Here is a 22149-nt window from a genome sequence, read left to right on the forward strand (position 1 = left end):
TTTAGATGCAGATAGAACGGCACCGGTGGGAGATTAAGGTTGTTTCGAGCCACGACCCCGATGAAAAATGGCGTCTGAGGTTAAGAAACTCGAGCTCGTTAGACTATTTCCGCATTCTCGTCATGCATGGAGCGGTAACAAACAGGCCTGCAACCCTTCATTTAGGAAATGTTTAATGGGAGCATTAACACTCACGCGGGTGGCTGCTGTCGTCGCTGCCGGAGTACATCACCGCAGACTCAATCCATTTTTACCCAAGCTGAATACAAATGGTGCGTTTAAGGACCCTGTTTGAAGAATTAAGGCATTTTGGAATGACCCCAGAGTGCTTGGAAAACATCTTGCATGGCATCGTTTTTCACAGATCCCCAATGGGCTATAACGGGCTTTTGGATGGTTTATTATTTTGACATGCAGAATGTGTCTTAAATCCCACTTTAGCGCCATTCATTTCGCTTTATTCATCCATTGTTACAGGCCCGGCTTATTAAAGTAGAGCCCTGTGGATGAGGAATCACGTAGGTGCTTTGATCAGATTTGTGAGCTGTTGAGTTAGCTTGTTATTTTGAGCGGTGTTTGTCGTTTGTCCAGGGTTAAGCAGGCCCGAGGGTTCGCAGTCTGTTTCTTAAGGTGTAACTCCTGCATAACAATGGAACCTTTGTTATTCATAGTGCAACAAATATCAATAGGTGGGCAAGCAAATTGGCTTGGTTTTAAAGTTTCTTTCTCAAAAGTATGTACCTCTAGAATCCCGCCAACCCATTTTCTATGCATATAATGCCCCCATTGCCGTCATGAAAACAGTAATCAAAGACCCCTTGTGCACTATTTTAGGTTGTTGTGATTTCCACAAAGCCGGGGCCGGAGGAATTCATTCCGATGCAGCTGATGCATTTCTTTTCCTGCATGCTGTCATTTGGATTTACTGTGTGTATGTAATTTTCTTTCCCCCTGTCGTTCTTTGCGGCGTCGGGGCACCGCAGACAAAGACAGCTCCCATCATTCTTTACGGTGCCAACATCAGGCTATTAAAGCCTCTGATACCGACTAGACCGGCCATCCCACAGGAGTCTTTGTTCTTCAGTGATATTCCTGCTGGAGGTGTCGGACACATCCCGTGATGTATGGAATATAGCATTTCTTTTGTTTATTCTGTTTCCTGTGGTTCTATCACAGCAGGGTGACATTCACATTGTGATATCTCGATTTGAAACGCCTTGTGTTTTTTATCTACTTTATTTGAAGGCCTATCTGTAACAAGTGATATTCATCTTCACGTGAAATAGATCAGTTCTTTCATCTTTAATTTTGATGCAGAGTCAATCCATCACCATGGACTTAGTCTGGAGACGTGATAAGTATCTCATAAGAATGTATCGCATGTAAAAGATTCATATGACATTTGTTGTTTCCAGATAGTTCACATATTAAATGTAAGTCATCACATGTGACAACAATGAAAAAGACTTCTGTTTTAATGTCTTTTAACAATCTGGCTTGTTTTCTTTTTTTTGCCCAGTGCTTCAAATTACACCTTTAGCTAGCCCTCCAGTGTCACTTCAAGAAATTGGTGGATAGCCTGCTGGTTTGATGTGCCATCCAAGTAAAGTAACTTAAACCCTTTTCACACATATGTAAATCTCCTGAAAAACTGGAGATTTGGCTACCCAGAGGGGCTTTAGGCTAAGTGTGAACGCAAACAGCCGCATTTTTCGCGCGGACTTAACCCGGAGTTTCTCCGGCCAGACCCCTAGTATTTTATCCGCAGAAAGTCAGAGTGAGCTGATGTCTGAACGCGGCAGAATATACTCCAGAGAATTCAATTTGAGCCAATGGGACCAGAGTGACGTTCATATACAGTGACTGCATTATTATCCGGAGTGCATATGTGAAAACGGCTTCAGTATGAAGGGTGCAGAAATGTCATGTTGGGATTGCATTTCTTATTTACATAAACTTTAACCAAGTGGCAACTGCGGCCAATGTGGAAGTGCAAAAAGACGCAGTTCCTCAAGTGTCCACTTGAGGCTGGCTTCAAAAGCCCAAGAAGTCCCATTAACACGCATGTTAAAATGCTCATTTAAGCAATTCCTTCTGTTGACTTCCACCATGTTTGTTCTAGAGATTTCTATCATAATGCGAGATATCATTATTTGTTGTCATGTGTAAGGCTCTCACATTTTAACATCTAAGTTTAGGCCAGACCAAAGCTGCAGAATATCACAAGTTGGGAATATGAGCAATTTAAGTTGAAGAGTCTAACCAGCTCTTGTTCACAAAATGATTCAGTCAAAACTCACATTTTCTAACATAAATTTGACATTCTTATGTTTTATGCAATTTGTGATTTATTTAAGGCCAAACACGGAGTTTATCACTCGGGACTTGACTTCAAATTGAGTGTCAAGACTTCAGACGTCTTTCTGACACCAGCGAGGTCACAACCACAAACTGGGTATCAGCCATTAAGAAACGGATGCTGACAGCTGCCTTCAAGACGGAACCGGTCCAAGTCCGCTGCTCTGAGACGTCAGCGAGGCAGAGGAGAGGATTTACGAGACGTCCTCTGAACTTCGAGGATAAACAGTTGTTCTGGCATAAGATAGCAGATTCTAAATGTCTCAACCTCGGTGTGGTTTGTTTACAATCATAACGATGTGACGATAAATTAGCAGATGTTTTGAAAGGCTCTCTAAGCGTTGTAAATAATACACAAAGTAAGACGGGGAAAATAACTTTCATGCTATGCAAATGTAGCTTGTTAGTCATCTCAAACACACTCCAGTAACACCAAATTGCGATTATTTGCATTTGGCTTTGCTTAAGCTGCTTTCCTCTGTGATTGTTAGACTGAATTATTGTCTTTTCATTAACTCCTCTCAATCCTCCCGTCTCTCTCCGGCTCATTCTCCCTCCTCTCAAAAATATCTCTCTGACTCCATTACACAACCTCTAACCTTTCTCGCTCCAACCCTTGCCTCCTTAACTCTTTTATTTATTCCTTCCGTTGCAGCCTTTTCATCCTACATCCCTTCACTTTTGCAACGTGACACATTCTGAATCTTCACGCACAGCATGCTCTTTGGCCTGCAGTGGGCCTTTGCTACAGTGCAGCAGAATTGCTCACTGGCTGCATTATCCAGAAACATGCTCTAAAAAAGGAAAGGCCGTGTAATCGGGCGGGCAGCCCCGTGTGCACTGAAGCCTCAGCTTGTACCTTTTGTATCAGAGACTCTAATAAGAACAGACAATATTCTTCTCGAGGAGGAAAAAAAATATCAACCTTATTTTCAGGTACAGACTCGGGGAAGGTAAACTTTTACTGACCTGAGCCAGAAGTTGTGAAACTCCTTGACAGAGACAGAGTGCTCCTCCGCCTCTAACTGAACGAGTAACTGAGTGTGAAGTCTATGCGTCTGCTGTGAAATTAACTGGCGTACCCAAATAAAGCAGCAAAATCCATGTCCTGAAGCGACGCTGCTCTTCTCTAATGCATAGATACCGACAAAGACACAGAGCTAAATGTCGACTGGAGAAGGAGAGCGCCACACAAACGATTAGGTTTAGGATCCGGCTTAGTTCAGCTGTTCTAAATTTAAAGAGAAAACAGGCACAAACTTTTAGTGATCTGTGAGTCTACTAAGACAAAAACAGGGTAGGGATCTTTTGTTTATGTCAGATTATTGACTTCATCTCCCTTTGAATTAATATTTGAGACATATTAATGATAGGTAATTAATCCCAAAGTGTAAAAATTGCTCTTTTCTAATCACAGTTATTGCTGCTGCAGCTCGATGCTGTTTGCATATGTGTTGTTTTACTGACTGCATACATGCAGAATTTATGCAGTGTATCGTTGCACTGACTAATACAACCAGACAGTCGCTTCCCACCATCGTTGGGGAGCAACTTCCATAGTGTTTCCATGCTATTGAATTATACATATTGACTTTGCCACGTTGTCTTAAGACTACATGGTGACGGGGAGCGACTTTGCATTTCTTATTCATCTTTAAGTAGCACATTCATCCGACCATACAAACAGACGCGTTAAGTCCACGACCCGAGTTTAATCAGAGTGAAAAGAGGTTCATGAGGTGACGTTATCACTGCTTGAATGAACAACGATATGCAGGTGAATCCAATGACCCATGAGAGCCTTATTGGAGGCCCTTTTTTTCTTTCTTACACCTAAACATCTTATAAAACCACCGTCGCAGAGTTATAAGCTGAGCAAAGTGCTGAGGCATTTGGGAGGAATGATGAGGTGTGGAAAAGTTGAAATGCGATCATAAATGAATAACCATTCCTGTACTCGGGATGCAACATCGCCTCTTGGCAGTTGAGGGAGTGGTTTCCGGAGCGTATATGAGACCTTGGTAAAGAAGTGCTCAGCCTAATAATCGGACCTCTGCCTTGAGTCGATGGGTGAGATATATACTTTGTCGGTGGCTGACAGGACCCGCTGCATCTCCTGAATCTCAAGTCGTTCAGGGAGTGACGTCAAAGCACAGATTAAGCAGAGGAGTGCTTTTTAAGTAGGAACTGGCAGATTGTCAAATCTGCTGGGGGACGTTGGGGTATCTCATACATTTGGGTTGTAGAGCAGATTGCGCTCGGTAGGAGATTGCACCTGGCATATTTAACCCCGCCGCCCAGGACTCCTGTGAAATAAGAAGGGCAACAGTCCAACTTTTTTGCCTGTTATCCCGTTCCATGCTGGCTCAGAGGACTTTTTTCCTCATCGCCACTACATCAGAAGAGATAATGGGACGGAGCTGTGTGGAGTGATGCCGAGTTTCTCATCAGTGTTATGATGTCAAATTAGAAAATGAGTGGGGACCCTTAAGAACAGAAGGCGCAAAATTGAGATGTAGCATCATGCCACAGTGCTGGGAGTAATTTAGCAGCAGCTGCTCGTTTTAAAAGAGTGACAAGTTGTGATTGGTGATCGTTTCAAGTTTTCTAACATTTTCATAAAGGGTTCTCAATCTTTTTAGTGGCTGATTCCAGGCAATTTTGCCAAATCTTGGCTAATGAGTTAGGCCTCTGAAGTTTTTAACTCCAGTTGCCTTTTTTGCAAGAAAACTCAACAGCTGCCTAACTTTGGCACACTCTAAGTTCACGAGTGGTTTAGGACAGTGCTGCTACTTCATTTTCAATTTCCTTGCTGCTATGAAGAGGAATCTTTAAATGGATAATATGCAACATTTTAAACATTAATACAGCAGATATCAAATTTATTCTATATAATCTCTCTAAATATATCCTTGAGTAATCACCACTCGTTTCAGCTGCTCCCCTCAGGCAGTCGTTTTAGAGTACCACTGGTGAAAAAGAAAACTTACAGAAGCTCTTTTATTCCCACTGCAATACGCATTTTAAACAAGGCTAGATAAGTAATGCTTTTTTAAAAATGCTGTGCATATGTGTTTTTACCTATTTAGGGTACTTACTACTTACTACTACTATTTATGACCTAATGTGAGTGTTAGTGTGAATGTTTGTATGTTTTCATGTTGAGCCTCAACAAAAGGTAATTTTCTGTCACAATGTGATAGACAATAAAGTTTTTTTAATCTTTGAATCTTTATCAAAAAGACTGAAGAGTGAAACTCCCTCTGGGTTTGTTGTTCTTAGCTCTGTGTTCAAACTGATGGGACAGCACTTCCTTCAGCTTGTTAGTGTTTGTGGACTCCTCGCTCTCAAACTGTTAGCCCTGTCACCATGTGTTGGAAGAGAGACGGCCCCGCCCACTCAAGGACGCTGTTCATGCAGTAATGGTGAAGTATCCTCGCAAGAGTACAGTTGCAAGAGAACCAATGGGCCTTCGATGCGAACTGAAGAAAAATATGATGTTACAAACGGCTGCACCAGGTTGAAACACTGAGGGAGGGGTGGGGGAGGATGGGAGTCGATGTGTTGAAGGGCAGAGGATGAATGGCCAAAGAAAAGTTTTGTTTTGGTCTGAGAGACTGGCGCTCAAGTGCAACATCTACTGGACATCTACTCTGAATGTCACTTCTTGAACTTTCATTGTATTTTTTTCTTTTCATTTAAATCCTTTCTTCATTCCTCTTTCCCCCAAGGAGCACCAGAGACAGCGACGCAGACGAAGAAGACGACGAGCGCCGTGTTAGTCGAGGATGCACCCTGCAGTACCAGCGGGCCTTGGTCAAGGTGCTGACCCAGTTCCACACCACCTCCACAGAGGGCACTGACCAGGTCATCACCATGCTTGGGCCCGACTGGCAGGTGGACGTTACGGACCTGGTCCAGGACTCCCTGAAAGTGGCCGACCCCAGAATAGCTGAGTTGGTGGACCGGACGGTGTTGGTGGGTCTGGAGCTGGGATCCACTGTGCTGAAGGTAAACCCGCTACATTTTATTTCTAAATGCTGATCATTTACACAAATCAGCAGTGACAAATTACCCATCTTGGGAAGACGAATGATGTGTCGGAGTGAGAAGCGAAACAGGAAGACATGGTGTTCCTTTAACTTGCCCTCCACAGTCACCTCACCAAATGAAGATGAGCCAAAGAGATGAGGGGAGGAGATTTTAAGCGTACAGATCATTACTCTTGCTGAGTTTACAGCCGCTGTTGGTGGCCAAAGAAAATTGTTCGTCTGGAGATTGAGATCATGGCTGGATTAAAAGATAAAACAGGTTTATTATTGGGTTTTGTTTTCCTAGCTTTAGACCTCGTATGCTTTGATAACGGCAACAATGTATTTACCAAAATATCTTGCTCCAAACCAAGTAGTCGAAATGGATAAAAGTAACTGCTATAGTTCAGCTTTAACTTGGAATGGGCGTGGAGTGGACTTTTAAATGTGGAGATCTTTGAACCAACATTGGAAGCCAAATAATAAACATAGCGATGAGTTTAAAAAAGAGACAACAAGCGTGAATTATAGATGGGTCTACAGTGGATTAAACCAACCATTGGGGCTAACTCAAGGGTTAACTCATCTCGACGAATCTTTGAAAGGTCTGCATGGAATCCCAATCAGTCTAAGTAAATTTGACTATGGTGGTTACCACTTTGATGGTTAGCTTTGTCATTTTGGGAACATGGTGATGCATTCAAAACAAAGTCAGATTAGGCAAACAAAATAATCAGAGAGCTTGGATACAAGCCAAGTGTTTTTCCAATCTTCTAAAGCGTGGGCACCCAAACTCGCCCAGGAACATTATGGCAATTACTCTAAATTCATGTTAATAACCGGTTGACTATTTATAAATCTGTCCCCGTGGTTTAATTTCAATTGGTCATGTCCCCAGATCTTAGAAATACATTGTTGGTGTACTTGGGAATTTAGAATGACCTATGAACATAACACAAAGCTTTTAATAAAAAAAGATTCATCCTTGAACTTTAAACAGATTTGGACTGTCTCTCTGTAAGTGTATGCCACTGTTGATGTCCACTTCCTGACATGAAGCCCATTTAAATGCATCAGCCGAGACAGGTTCAAAAGTCCTTATAAAGGAAGCGGCACAAAGTTATGACTCCCGGGCAGTGATTTACAGATGCTTCACTGGTCATTTATGGGAACGGAGAGAAGTAACGGTTGGTGAGAGTGTTGATCGCCATGAAAGATCACAGTTTCAGCCTGTCAGGGGAAAGAATAGTTGCCTGATTGATGCATCTGATGATGGAGAAAAAAGGGAAGAACGATATAAGTTGCCAATCCATCATTTAAAATGAGCAATGGATCATTTGTAATCTGTTGAAGGGTATGAATAATTATACATCCATTTACCACCAGAAGGAACTTGCCATACTGGCTCATAGCGATTGTAAACAAATAAATTTAATTGAATGAATTCATCCATCAAACAGCTTTATGTCTGAATGATCTCAAACAATATGGCAGAGCTGGTGTGGAGATGTCGGATTACTCAAAACAAATGTAATTGGAATACAGTGATCTAAAAGAAAGGCTTGGTGAGGCTACACTTTTGCTCATTTTGAGCTTAATGTCAGCCAAAACATGTGGTGCCAACACAGGTATAATGATTACATTAGGGCGCCTCTAAAACCAGGAAGTGAGTTAGCATTTGGGAACCATGGGGACGTTTGCCTCAAACTCAATGGGTTTTCTTAAAAGGGTTGGTGGTTAGATGCATAAAATAAGGTCTGTGGTTAACACAAGCACAAGAGATGTTCTCGTTTTGTTGAACGACATTGAACAAGTTAGTGAATACCCCGACTTGGGAATTTTTAAGTTTTTACGTGTCCTTCAAAAGGTGGTTGCTAAAAAGTGGCTAAATGAGACTACAGTGAGGTTGTCGGGGACATTAAACGTCATCATCTCTGTTTGAAGTTACAAGTAGACACACACTCTCCTGTAGGTTTAATTTTTGAGTTAAGGCAAAAATTAGGTAAATAAATAATTTAATAGGATACGGTTTTCGCTAGCTAGTCAAAACTGCTAGTTAGCTTATCAGAGACATCCTGAGATGTGGTAGATACTTTGAAGCCATGTGACCGTGGTGTAGCTAGCTTGTAGCATAACGGTAGCTTTTTGCCACTGAGCTTATTTTCTGCAGTGATCCAAAATCCAATGCAAAAATCCCATAGGCTTTTTTCCAAAGACCCCATGATGATGCTAACTTCTGGGTTGGCCTGCAAAAATACATCATTTGGTTTCCTTTCTATAGTGACCGTATTGGATTAGCATGCTAAAGTTAACTTATAAGAACACAAAGTACAGCTAAGGCTTTTAGTAAATTCATATAAATTGGCCAGAGACCTACTCCAAAGTACGAGTAATAATCTTTTGGAAATCAGGGGATCATAAAAGTCATCAGGATTCATCCTCTGGTCACAATAAATGCAACAAACCTTCTGCAAATACATCCAGTAAGGATTGAGATAATCTGTCCCTCGAAGTTATATGATTAACCCTTTGGGCTTCATGACTGTCTGCACATTTCAAATCGTTGGTTGATAGAACTGAAGTCAGAGAATCACTAAAAACCATTACGACTCATTTTGGATGTCTGTACAAAGTTTCATAGCGATCCCTTAGAGACCGTCGACATGGCTAATGAAAGTAAGGACAGTTTATGTGTATTTACAGGTGGACGCCGCTCCTCATTTTCTCTGTCATAAATCAAAGTTACCAGCAGGCCATCACTGCATTAGGTCAAATGATTACTGTTCACTGAGCCCAAATTGAAACTCCAGCTGCCTCAGTCCCTGCAGGTATGGACACATTAATAAAAATGTGCAGGGCAAATTAAAACACACCTTAAACTCACATCTTAAAAAACGATCTCTGCAGACTCTTCGAGCAGTCAACTTCACCGACTAATGGCTTATAAAACTCCCATGACAAAGCAGCTATAGTAAAGGATCCCCAGTTAGCAGAGCCTATTTAACACTGAACAGTGAAATGATTATGCAGATTTTCTGAAGATGAACAGTACACAGCTCAACAATGGCCCTCTTGCTGAAAGTCTTCATCTGTCGGAGGATTTAAATGAGTCGTTGAGTCTTCAGAGACTGATTCAAATTGTCCACCAGCTCATGAATATGGACGAGAAAAAAACAGCAGCTTTTGTCCACTCAACACAATATTCCAGACGTTCATTTGATTTATCTCTCATTGGAAGGACGGTTGAGGATTATTCCATGAATTGTGACAATTTTCTTTGTTAATTTGGACAGCTCTGTTAATTTTAGACACACACAAATAAAGACATCTGAGGTTAAGAGTTAAAACTATAAAGATGACAGAACTCAATTATTCCATGAATGGTCGGCTGATGTTCTTTGATTATATCGTAGAGTGATGACTTTCCAAGAAGTTACAAAACCTGAGGGGAGTTTTGGGGTTTAATTCCGAGGATTACTGAACAATGAGCTGCTTCCCCGATGTGAAAAGCTCGACTTGGAGAGGAACCACTGTCAGGCCTCTGAGAGATTATTTAATTAACGTCTGCAAACATCCACCACTCTTCCAGAGACAGACGGCAGAACGGAAATAAATTTGAGTCTAATCTACAGAATCTTCAATCTTATAGTTCAATATTTGTCATTTGTTGTATGAACAGTTTTAAATTTGTATTTCCACAGTGGGATCTCTGTTTAAATGTTAACTTTTCAGAATCACTTACAGTAAAGGTGGCATCTAGCGGTGAGGTTTTAACTAACAAGGCTGCTTTCCATCAACTGTTCTAACTTAAACCTACAAGGGAAATGCTTGGTAATGTGTATTTAAAGAACTAAGACTCATCCGTGGTCATATTAGACCCTCAGATTAAACTGGTCCAACCATCCTGTATGCAGGAATTGAGTTGATATCTTAGAAAACCCAATTGTAGTCCACTTGGGTCGTAGTCATGGCAAATGGATGGGTCACACTGTGCAGGTCGTCTTCCAAAGAGAAAGTGTTTCAAGTCCTTCATGGAGTAGGACTCTCAGGAAACATCACCCTGTACGAGAGGGCCACAAACAGACACCCCTCACCTGTCCCTTCCCAGCATGTTGAGGCCACCCTGAGCAGAACTTCTCTACTTATAGTTGTGCGCTAATGTAGAAAACGTAGGTGCAACTCGGCAGACTCAGTGGACAAGACCTGCTCATTCTTAGGTAACAAAAACAAAATTGTCATTTTCAGTTAAATCTGGAATATAAGCCGCACCAGTGTATAAGACGCAACCTGTTTTGGGGGGGTCTTTCAGAGGGTTAGACTGTCTTCCTTCATGATGATTTCTATGGGCTAGGGTTAAGTCTACAAAGTGCAGTTTCTGTGAAGCTGTGTAGTTCTATTATCTGTTTTCACCATGTACACTTTGCACTCCAACTAGCTAACATGCTAACACAGGCTGCAAATACGCTGGTTACTCGTTGTGTTTAAATGAGTATTTCAAATCAAACCAGCACTCCAAAAGGTTTATCTACTTTACAGTATACTACCGTTTTCTTTAGATGCAGGAGTATGACCTAATGAGGGGGAAAGGCAGTAACAAAGTGGACCTTTCAACTTTGTCTAAAATGTTGGTTGCATTCTTAAAAACATATGTAAGGGCGCCAGTGGCATGGCGGTTAGTGCCCGCCCACCCATGTATGGAGTCTGTGGTCCTCCAAGCGGGCAGCCCGGGTTCAAATCTGACCTGTGCCTCCTGTACAGCATGTCGTTCCCTACTCTCTCCCTCCCTGATTTCTGACTTTATCCTCTGTCCTGTCTCTGAATAATGGCACAAAAAGTCCAATTCCAACCCAATATTGACAGAATTTTAAAGCTTAGCTGCTATTATGTAGATACGACCGTAAGACCCTACATTACATACTAATGAGGAATCAGTACTTGAAGGTTTAGGTCAGTAATATTGCATCTGTCTGGCTCTGTATTCTTCCTGGTATTACCTCATTTTGGCTCAAATTAAATTGCATGCATAAGAAGCTTGTGAAAGACAGTGTTAGTTAAAAATGGCCGACAGTATGTCCGACATCAATAAAGAAAACTTCCAACCAAAATATTATTCACAATTCAGAAAGAAAAAAAAAATCAACCGTGACCTGTTTGGTGTGGATTTAAGTGACAGATCAATTAAGTCTGGTTACGCTTTGACTTGAACAAGCTCTGGCCTTCATCTCGTAGAAATGATGGGCGTTTTTCATTATACTTTCCATCAGTGTAATGAACACTGACGAGCGCAGAGACGTATCCATGCCTCTTCATGCTTGTTTGCACAAAACTCAAAGTGCGTCCACTCCAAAAGGAATGAATGATGAAATACAAATGTAATACCCCTCGAAATGCTGGGGAAAAAACTAAAATATAACCCTCGAGTTCAACTTTCAGGCACTTACAGAGCCTGCTAGCATACTGAAAAATAAGTAGGTGCAACAGCAGCAAAATAAACCTCTACATCATCTCCTGCAGGGCGAATTAAAACGCATCAATCTGCCGCACGTCCCTGATAGTCACACCCATAAAAGTGATGCTTTCTTGGGGGACATGTTCAACTTTATCAGATGGATCAAAGTATGGACAGACAGACGGAGGGGAATGACATGTGAGGAATCTCCCTGAAACGGGAACAACTGTTGATGCAAAGGGGAAGTCCTCCTTAGACCGGTCCATCTCGTTTCAGGTTGGCCTGAGCGGTCGAAACACGCTAAGATGGCAAATTCCTTCGACGGATTCTAACCCTAAAATGGAACATGTGGCACATACAAATGCCATCTTCACACTTGAATATGGAAAGCAAAGCATTTTCTATCTCACTCATTTAGTGAGCGATTGAAATGAATGTTTTCTTCTGAATATTCTGCTGAAAGCTGCACACAGTGACACTCATATTCAGCTTTGTTTATATCATACATGCATTTTTTCCATTAAAATGCCACTTTTCCAAAGGCTTAAAAATGTGCACTTTAACCTTTAGTCCTTTTTTCAAATCTATCATTTTTCATAAAGAATGCACAAGGAACACATTTGACTTTACTATGTATTAAAATGTCTTATCTTTTCCAGTTTCCACTCCGAGAGAATTTCCAGCTGCATGATTTTTTTGTGCGTTTCTTTCTTACAAACAAAGATAAAACAACAGTCTATCGCCTTCACATTTCAGCGGTCCCAAGTGGCTTCGAGTAAAAACCGTTTGAATCTCAGAAAGTGTGCAGTGCTGTCGGGATGCCGGGTTCATGTAATGTCAGATTCTGTTTGATAAGATTTCCCTCCAGTCTCCCAATCAGACATGAGACATTATTTTTAGGGCGTACAGTTTGAATCTACAGTGTCTCAATTAGTTAGACGAACATACTCTGCACTGCATTCATTTTCGTGATCAAGATAATAATGCATAATGCATAAAATCAAAAACTTTCAGCCAACATGACTTCTTTTATAAAGTCTGAAGGTTCAAAATAACTCTACAGATATACACTCTACTCTACACTATAACTTACACTATAACTGTGGCGTCGCCTCAAGTCGCCTCACGTCGCCTCAAGTCGCCTCACGTCGCCTCAAGTCGCCTCAAGTCGCCTCAAGTCGCCTCAAGTCGCCTCACGTCGCCTCAAGTCGCCTCACGTCGCCTCAAGTCGCCTCAAGTCGCCTCACGTCGCCTCAAGTCGCCTCAAGTCACCTCAAGTCGCCTCAAGTCGCTTCACGTCACCTCAAGTCGCCTCAAGTCGCCTCACGTCGCCTCAAGTCGCTTCACGTCGCTTCACGTCGCCTCAAGTCGCTTCACGTCGCTTCACGTCGCTTCACGTCGCCTCACGTCGCCTCACGTCGCTTCACGTCGCTTCACGTCGCTTCACGTCGCCTCACGTCGCCTCAAGTCGCCTCAGGTCGCCTCAAGTCGCCTCACGTCGCTTCACGTCGCTTCACGTCGCTTCACGTCGCTTCACGTCACCTCACGTCGCCTCACGTCGCTTCACGTCGCTTCACGTCGCCTCACGTCGCCTCACGTCGCTTCACGTCGCCTCAAGTCGCCTCAAGTCGCCTCAAGTCGCCTCACGTCGCCTCAAGTCACCTCACGTCGCCTCACGTCGCCTCACGTCGCCTCAAGTCGCCTCACGTCGCCTCAAGTCGCCTCAAGTCGCCTCAAGTCGCCTCACGTCGCCTCAAGTCGCCTCAAGTCGCCTCACGTCGCCTCAAGTCGCCTCACGTCGCCTCAAGTCGCCTCAAGTCGCCTCAAGTCGCCTCACGTCGCCTCAAGTCGCCTCACGTCGCCTCAAGCCACCTCAAGCCGCCTCAGTCTTGGCCAAAAAGTAGCTGGAGACTTTTCCCGTTAAGATTGGAAGCAGGGGGGTCATGTGACAGAAGCTGCAAAAACGGCAGTATTTTATATTAAATCAATGTGATTGGTTGAAAAATATCAGAAATTTGGTTCGCAATTTTCTGGAAGGAGTTGGTGGTGGCTCCTGAGACTAGACGAGTTGAGAAACACTGCTCTATACGATGCTACTGGAGAACAGAACATCATACAGCAGTTTAAAGATGTGCACAGTGATTGCAACTGTCGCGTTCAGACAGTCAGTGGTCGTGCAGCGATCGCAGGGAATAAACATCACCACCCCCTCCTACTCTCTCAAGGTGAATTCTCCTGATTATATCCTGCTGTGTTCTCACATCAGCTCACTCAGACTTAATGCAACAACAAAAATACTAAGGAGCTTGCAGGAGAAAGTGAATCATTTGGCTGTTTGCGTTCACACATGAAGCTCACCCTGAAAACTTTAGGAGTTTTTCAGGAGTTTAGTGCAATTGGAAAGCCACACAAGACACACAAGAGTTTTTACTAATTTCTTGTTTTTTAATTTCCAAAAACTGCAGACAACCTCCTTCACACTGTAAATTCCAAAAAAAAGATTCTTGTTATTTTTGTACTGAAACTTTGCCAACATATTTGTGCAATTTAGATAGTGAGCGAGAGTTTCTCTCATCCCTCTCGTACACACCTGTCACCTGAAAAATATGTATTTTTTAAACCTTCTGACTTTTTGAAAATTCTAAATAACTAAGGTTGTATAATTTAATAACATCAGAAAGTGTTGAAGTGTTGAACATTTAGCAGGTAATAAGCACTAGCATGCTGCTCCGACTCCTCATTGATCACTTATTAGCATTAAGCGTAAAGGAAACAGCTCGGCCACTTCCTGTGAGGCCCGCCGACACGACGCCCCCCCTCAGCAGCAGTGACTGAACGAGGAGCTCCTGTAGTTGAAGAATATGTAAAGTGTAACTACTTTTTGCGCTCCACTTCACCTCCCCCTGCCTGCAGCAGGAGCAGCCATGACAAATTCAGCTGGGAGCTGGGCTGGAAGGAGCTACACGACTACAGCTGACCTTTCCTCGCAGATAGACATGGGACACATTCATCATTCATTACTGGGTATAGCTGCGAATCTATATTTATTCCACATTGTTACGTCTAACCTGAAATAGCTCCGCGTCTCCTCTCCTGTCGTCTGAGGTTCGTCTCTTTGAGATAAAAAGCGTCTGCCAAAATTAGTTGTACTACTTCCATGTGTGAGGTGCTGTCTTTGTGACTTATTTAAGTTTTAAATATAAAAAGTCAGGATCTTAAAAAGACATTAATTTGCTGCCATTAATCGTGATTAACTGATGAATGTGAACCCTGTGTTTTAATTAATCATTTGACAGCCCGATGAATTATACATCTAGCACAAACATTTGGTGAAAATTGTGTTTGTCCTGAACTTCTGCATTACACTACAAAATTAATATTTCCATTTGCAGAAGCTGTACTTTCTGTATTTACTGCTAATGAGCTAAAAGTCAGCATGGTAGTGTCATTATACACAACTCATGCTTTGAGTGTGGGCTATTGCACCCATGAGGTAGAGAGCGAGCAGGGAGACCGGGAGGTTCATCAGATTGGTACCTCGTGGCAGACATTGGTGGAAGTTTTTACAGACTTACAAACTGATACAGATGATGGATTTTTTTCCTTTTTCAGAGAACATGAGTTATTAATTTCTGTCAGGACCTAAAGACAATTTACACCAGAATCTTAAAAAAGTGGATCTGGAGGACGTTACCAACCCTGCCTTTAATTTTGAGTCATGATTTCAGCCTTTAATATCAGTTAAACTAACACTCCCTCAGCCTACACGTACTAGAAGCAGCAGCCCCTGAATGTTCGATGGGACTTCTCCTTCCGAGATAGCGGGCGAATCTATGAAATCAGTAACTGTGGTAAAAGAGAAAATGAGGCAATCTGAGGGGAAACGACAAAAAACCCAAATTGCAGCACTTCATCAGCAAATACTCCCTGGAACTCATCACAAACATCTTGAATTGATAACAGTTGGAGAGAAAATCTTTCTCCAGGGTTTTCATTTTTAATGTCACAAAGCTTGTTTGAAGCCTAATTTCCCCCCTCCTCCCCGCAAGTGCCAGCAGTATTAGTATTATTTTACCAACAGAAGAGACTGCTTCAGTGCAAATAGAATAAATGTGCGGCCACATCGGACTTGGATAATTATTCTGAGACGCAGAACTTGCATCACAGATCAGCTCAATCAACCACCAACATCTCTGCACTCTGCACCGAAGTGTCTGCATCTCATTTAAACCAATTTTTAAAATGCCTTTCAAGCTTTTTCAACCCACCTGAACACCAAAACTTTATTCCCTTTCGTAAAGTCATCAGTCAAATCTTGCAATTGAACTATTTTCAGCTGAAGCATCAAAAGAAAAAAGTGACTTAATTCAAACTCTTAGATCACTTGGGATGCTTAACTTGGTGTCGCCCAAAAAAAAATGAAGATTGATGATTTGCACATTAAAAAAGAAATGAAACGTGCATGACAGACCATGCAAGGGAATGGATGACAGCTCTCTAACTCAAGGTAAATAGCCTCAGGACATTCACATTTCAGATGCTACAAAACCTTGGTGTGACAAAATGGATCGGCAATCATTTTCTTTGATGAAAGGAAGCATTGGGAAACAAGTCTCAAGTGGGAGAAAGTTATCAGTGCCAAAGATGTGAAATCCATCCCATCAATGGAACATATGGATAACAGCTCAGAGGCTCCAACAGTCTGCCATCATTACGTCTTTGTACTTAACCGTTGTATCTGCAACAGCGCAATATTGGTTTTCCGATTTCAGTCGCAATGACATGTTTAGGGCGGCTGTGGCTCAGTGGAAAAGTCAGTCGTCTCTCAACCTGAAGGTTGGGGGTTCAATTTCCAGCTCCTGCAGCCTCATGTCCGATGTTTCCACAGCGAGCGTGCCAGTATACACTGCGAGTTTATTTTGAACGGAGTACGCTTCAAGCTGAATCTAAAGGAAAAACCGGGACAGGAAGTCAGACAAGGAAGCGCACAGAGCATCCGGTCAATTTCAAAATAAAACACAAATACGGACTTGCGTTGTAATTTTCATCACATGTATCAACCTGACGTCAAAACAGGCACCAAATGAACAACAAAACATCCTCAGAAAGACGAAGCCAAAGCAGGCTAAAAAAAAAGTCCTCCCTCCTGTGTTAGTTTTGGTAGTGAAGCTACTAATAACATGTGTTTCTGTCCAGAACAAACTCTACCAGTATGCTTTTTATTCCAAATGAGCTGCCTGGAGGAGGAGATTTCCTCTTCTTTGGCTGTGCTTTAATAACAGTAGCAGCCCAGTGGCTGCAGCTGTGAGACTGATACTTCTACATAAATCACATTATCTTCTCTGCAAAGTGGGCTTATTCTCAAAGAGAGATGTTCACTCTTATTAAAACTTGCACAGAATATAAAGAAGTGGATCATGGATCACTCTCTGGATTTGTAGTATTTGCTCTCAGAGTCTGTTTCTTCCACTCGCAGGTCTCTCTTTTTTTACATCTTGGCACTTGCTGGTAGGAACTACCAGACATCTATAAATATCACTGGGTATCAGTTTGGTGTGAGAATGTGAGCATGGCTGTTTATTTGTTTAAAATATCAGGCTACATTTATATATTAATGTTTGTATTTAAAACTTAAAAAGGGTGTGTTCAGGTAGATTTGGAGTGAATCATCCAAAGCTGACTTTGTCCAATTAGCATTTTTTCCGGGCAGAAAAGCGCTAGCTGTGCACTCGCTAACACTTGCATGAAGCGTTTGTGCGCTGAGAAGAAAAGCGCTGCGTGTCCTTCCTGTCTCCATGACAACAATCTTTTAACAACGGCCGCTCCATGACCGACTCTGTTCCGTTACTTTTTACTGTCGTTTTGATATTTGAGATCGTTTATTTCCCGATCTTTAGGCTACAGGGAATATCAAACATTTGGAAAAGTGCGCCGGTGACGTCAACAGCGTCTTTCTGAAACGTCAAAAGATTTTCAACTCGAGCGCTCAGAGCGGCCGCACAAGAAAGGTGGAGCGCTTGGGAATAAAAAAAAAGATGCTGGGTGCTGCGCGTTTTCTCAAGGAGGCCGCTTTCTGCTGCAAACTCTCTCTACTCATGCAAAAAAACATGCTAGGTGGACTCAGGACCTAAAACTAGTTTATGTGATTTTGAGGTTCCTTTGTGTTCAAACTGCAGCTTTAAAAAATAACAGACAGTGGGAGGTTCAAGCATTAATACCAAACTCGTGCTGCAGTACCTGATCTGGAGTGGCAAAGTGATTTTTGGTTAATTAACCCTGAAATCAGGAAACATGACAGCTCGGGAGTTAGCGCTCACACAACATGATTCAGGTTTCGTCGTGGATCCTGACCCCCCCCCCCCCCCCCCCCCCACCAACAGGATTAGTTTCTGTGATCAAATTCTTTTCTTCGGGACAATCAATGCACAATGTGCTGTGTCTTTGAATCATGTTTTGACATTTGTACAAAGCCGCAAATATTGATTTTAATAGCATTAGATTTTCTTTTTAGTCACTTTAATTGGCCTGTGAAAATACCAGGAACGTGGAGTAGCAGAAAATCGAAAATCATAAGCAAACAGTTTTTGTTTGGTGGAATTCTCTCTCTCTCTCTCTCTCTCTCTCTCTGACCTCAGTGGAATTTCTGTTTTCACATGTTTCTACACAGACACAAACTTTTGTTTTAACGATCTTTACCTCTATTATCTCTCCTCTTACTAAGACTGCATCTATCCAAAGACAGAAAAAAAAACTGAACAATCAAGCTAATAGGAAAGTTTTTGTTGTGGCAGAAAGCGGCTCCTGTAGTGAGAGTTATCCATCATGCGAGTGAGTTGTCCTCATGAAAACTTTATAAGTTTATTTATGCAACCATTTACTATCATGCCTTAGGGTTTTGTTTTTTGCATGCACACTTTGTATTTGTGTGTGTGTGTGTGTGTGTGTGTGTGTGTGTGTGTGTGTGTGTGTGTGTGTGTGTGTGTGTGTGTGTGTGTGTGTGTGTGTGTGTGTGTGTGTGTGTGTGTGTGTGTGTGTGTGTGTGTGTGTGGCTGTGCTTGTGGCTACATCTCCATGTGTTTGTGTGGTTGCCCAGTGGACCATAACTCTCCTTTCTGGCACATTAATCCATCACACGCAAACAATATGCATACGGAGGGTGGAACCTGACTGAAACTGAAACATTTTTTGATGCCGCCCAAAAAGTTTTCCCCAAAATTTTACGCCCTTTAGCATTTAGCATTCAGGAGGATAAGTTTCTACAATAAACTCTAAAACAGTACATTTTGTGAGTGTGATAATAATGCAGCACACACATAGACATGCAGTGCTCACAGTGTGTTGTGCAGAGATTTATTAAGCTAAGTAGGAAGGGCAGGGAGGTCGAGGTGCTGCAGTGGAGACGTATTCATACACAGCCTCAGAGCAGCTTTTTTCACTGCAGACAGCAGCACTTAATTGTTTCCCGTCATTAACCTCTGTAGGCTAAGAGGACATTAGCAAGCAAGCAGCATTACAGCACTCTTATGGCTGTGCAACTCAAAGTTTGACAACAATCATGAAGCCAGTGTAATTGAATCAAGGCGTGGTGTTGTAACAAATGCATAACACTCAGAATAAAAAGAAGATGATGAATTAATTCTGCAATGACAAAGGTTTCATTAGAGCGCCACAGGAATGAGTCCTAAAACCAGGAAGTAAGTTAGCATTTGAGCGCCATGGGGTCTAACGTCTAAAAGTCAACGGGGATTTTGAATGTGTTTGTGGTTAGACGCCTGAAATAAGGTCTGTGGTTAACACAAGCTGAAGAGATGTTGGTGTTTTGTTAGACCACATAAACTACGTTAGGTAATACCTCCACTTGTGAAGTTTGAAGTTTTTACTCGTCTTTAAAAAGGCGGTTGCTAACAAGTGGCTAAATGTGACTACAGCGGTTGTCGGGGACATTAAACGTCATCACGCCGGACACAGAGGGCGGGAACTCTCTCACTAGTCGGAGACGTCTCCTGTAGGTTTAATCTTTAGGTTAAGGTGAATATTATGTTAGTAAACTATTTATTAAACTACGTGGATTAGTTTATCGGAGATCGTCTGAAGCGTAACGCTAGTGACGTCACAATCATCCCACCGTGGTGTAGTTAGCTCGTAGCATAACGTTAGCTTTTTACTTCTGTCGGCCGCATTAACGCTTCAAACATCATAAAAATGGCGTTCATCTGTGAAGGTTATCCTGCTGAACAAAACGCCTACGCTTCAGAAACGTGTGTTTAACACACAGATTATTTTCTGCAATGATCCAAAATCCAATGAAAACATCCCATAGGAGGATTCTGGTTAGACCCCATGGCGATGCTACTTCCTGGTTAGCCTACAAAAATATGTCATACGGTTTGTTCTCTATAGACGGCAAAATCAAAGAATGCTCAACATTTCTTTACCTGCCTGTTTGAGGGCGTTTTCACACCTGTAGTTTGTTTGCTCTGGTCTGAATCATCGACCAATTTGATGCATAATTACATCAAGTTGTGCTTGTGTTCACACATTTACAAAATGTTTGATGTACGTCTGAATTTCTTGCAAGAACCTTTTTTTTTTTTTGAGCTTTTGAAAATCATATTTTTTCTGGGAAGCAGAACTTGTGTAGAGAGGGGATGCAGTTGGTTTGCTGTTTCAAGGTTTCAGTTGATGATGATTGGGGGAAGCTTGTCAGACCACCGAACCCTTCACTGCTCTAGCATGGCATGCTTTTATTTGATGCCCGCTGGAGCTGGAAAAAAACACTTGAAGTTGAAGGTGGAAAAGATTTCCCTCGTCCGACTCTTGAGGACAAGGCCGCCGCTGCTGCTTCGCTCGATGGCTCTTCACTTTGTTCAAGTCCCTCCTGACCTCTGCTTGAGATTGCAAAGTGAAATGATGATCTTTTAAGAAGTGCTCCAAGTGGTGGGGTGCAGAGAGGCCCTGTCAAAAAGTCCAGGATTACCCCGAACAGACAAGATGCGGCTTTAAAATGCTGGTGCTGTTTCATGTGGTGACACTTAGATGGGCATGAGCGTTTCTGCTAACCGTCACTTTGAGAGCATGCCGTGGCTGCCTCACGTTGTGCCTCGTTGTCTGGCTGTTGATGGATACTGTGTCGAGTGTGGGTTTTTTTTTTTTTTTTTAGATCGTCTTTTCACGATGACAGACACAGATGCATTGACACACGGGTTCCGAGACGCAGTGGAACAACAACAACAGCACCGAGCACTTTAATCCAAAATTGGCCTGTCAGGGGTTTTTATGAGCTTCAGAAAAAAACAATAAAGCTGTTGTCTATTCCGCTCTCAGACGACGTCCCCTCTTGTCATGTGAAGAGACAATAAAGTGTCTTCTCTCTGCAGGTGGAGTCTCCGCTGGCAGTCGACGCGGTGTTGGGAGAGTCGGCGTTCTCCGTGACAGACGAGAAGGTTTCCATCACCGAGATGCGAGTGCACGCTGTCTCGGGCCTGACCCTGTCGCTGCAGCCCAGCCCCGGCAACAGTCACACCATGGTCGCCAAGGCAACCGGCATCCAGACGCTCACAGCTCTGAAGCAGGTACAGTACTCGTAAACACACACTCACTGTTCATGCATGTTTGCATGACTTAAACATGCATTCCCTCTAATGGCCAGCAGGGGGGGGGGGGGGGGGGGGGCAGCTCCTGTTGTTGACGAGAACAAGAAGACGTCTGCTTTTATGCAACCAGAGGAGAAAATGAGCTAACTTTGAAATCTATGTTTCATTTTCCTGAAGTCATAATTGTGTTTCAGGACTCAAACAAATCAAGCTGCTTGTATTTTTTTGTTAACGATGGATCCATTGAGAGTAAAACGGACGATAAAGCCGGGCATCTTTAGTACCTGGCGTCCTGGGATTCACCAGTAGCCAACATGGTGACCCCACAACGACTGTAGGGATACACTCTTAGGATGAGTAACCACCGTCAAAATATGGTCAATTCTGTGTCCATTGAAAAAAAGATGGTGAAGCCCGCTAGGCGAAAATTGAGGCTTCAAAAATGTGTTTACAAACCAATAGGTGATGGTTACTACCACTACGAGAAGAATTAAGAGTATAGTCCTTGTTAATCAAAACTGTGTGTTTATATATATTTTTTGGGGTTTTTGTTACACATGCAGTGCATTTGAAATAATCCAAGGACTCCATGTAAATCAAAGAGTCGTCCTCCTCCTGCATCTCTGTGTGCTGTAACCTCCTGGATCAGTTCACAAAACCGTCTTTGGGACATTTGCTTAAAATTCTCACGCTTACAGAAATGTCAGACTCCGGACCG

The 22149-nt window shown here is 42.6% G+C and overlaps 1 protein-coding gene across 2 annotated transcripts in view; it reads left to right on the plus strand.

The window, feature by feature from the left end:
* tmem132e (transmembrane protein 132E) overlaps nucleotides 1–22149 on the plus strand; it is a 476115-nt gene that overhangs the window by 441941 nt on the left and 12025 nt on the right. For both annotated transcript variants that reach the window (XM_061056116.1, XM_061056115.1), the window contains exons 7-8: nucleotides 6090–6369; nucleotides 21216–21410. In XM_061056116.1, the coding sequence (XP_060912099.1) occupies nucleotides 6090–6369; nucleotides 21216–21410 (475 nt within the window). The remainder of the gene's footprint in view (nucleotides 1–6089; nucleotides 6370–21215; nucleotides 21411–22149) is intronic.

This window comes from Labrus mixtus, chromosome 14 (assembly GCF_963584025.1).
Source record: "Labrus mixtus chromosome 14, fLabMix1.1, whole genome shotgun sequence".
In the NCBI taxonomy this organism is placed as follows: domain Eukaryota; kingdom Metazoa; phylum Chordata; class Actinopteri; order Labriformes; family Labridae; genus Labrus; species Labrus mixtus.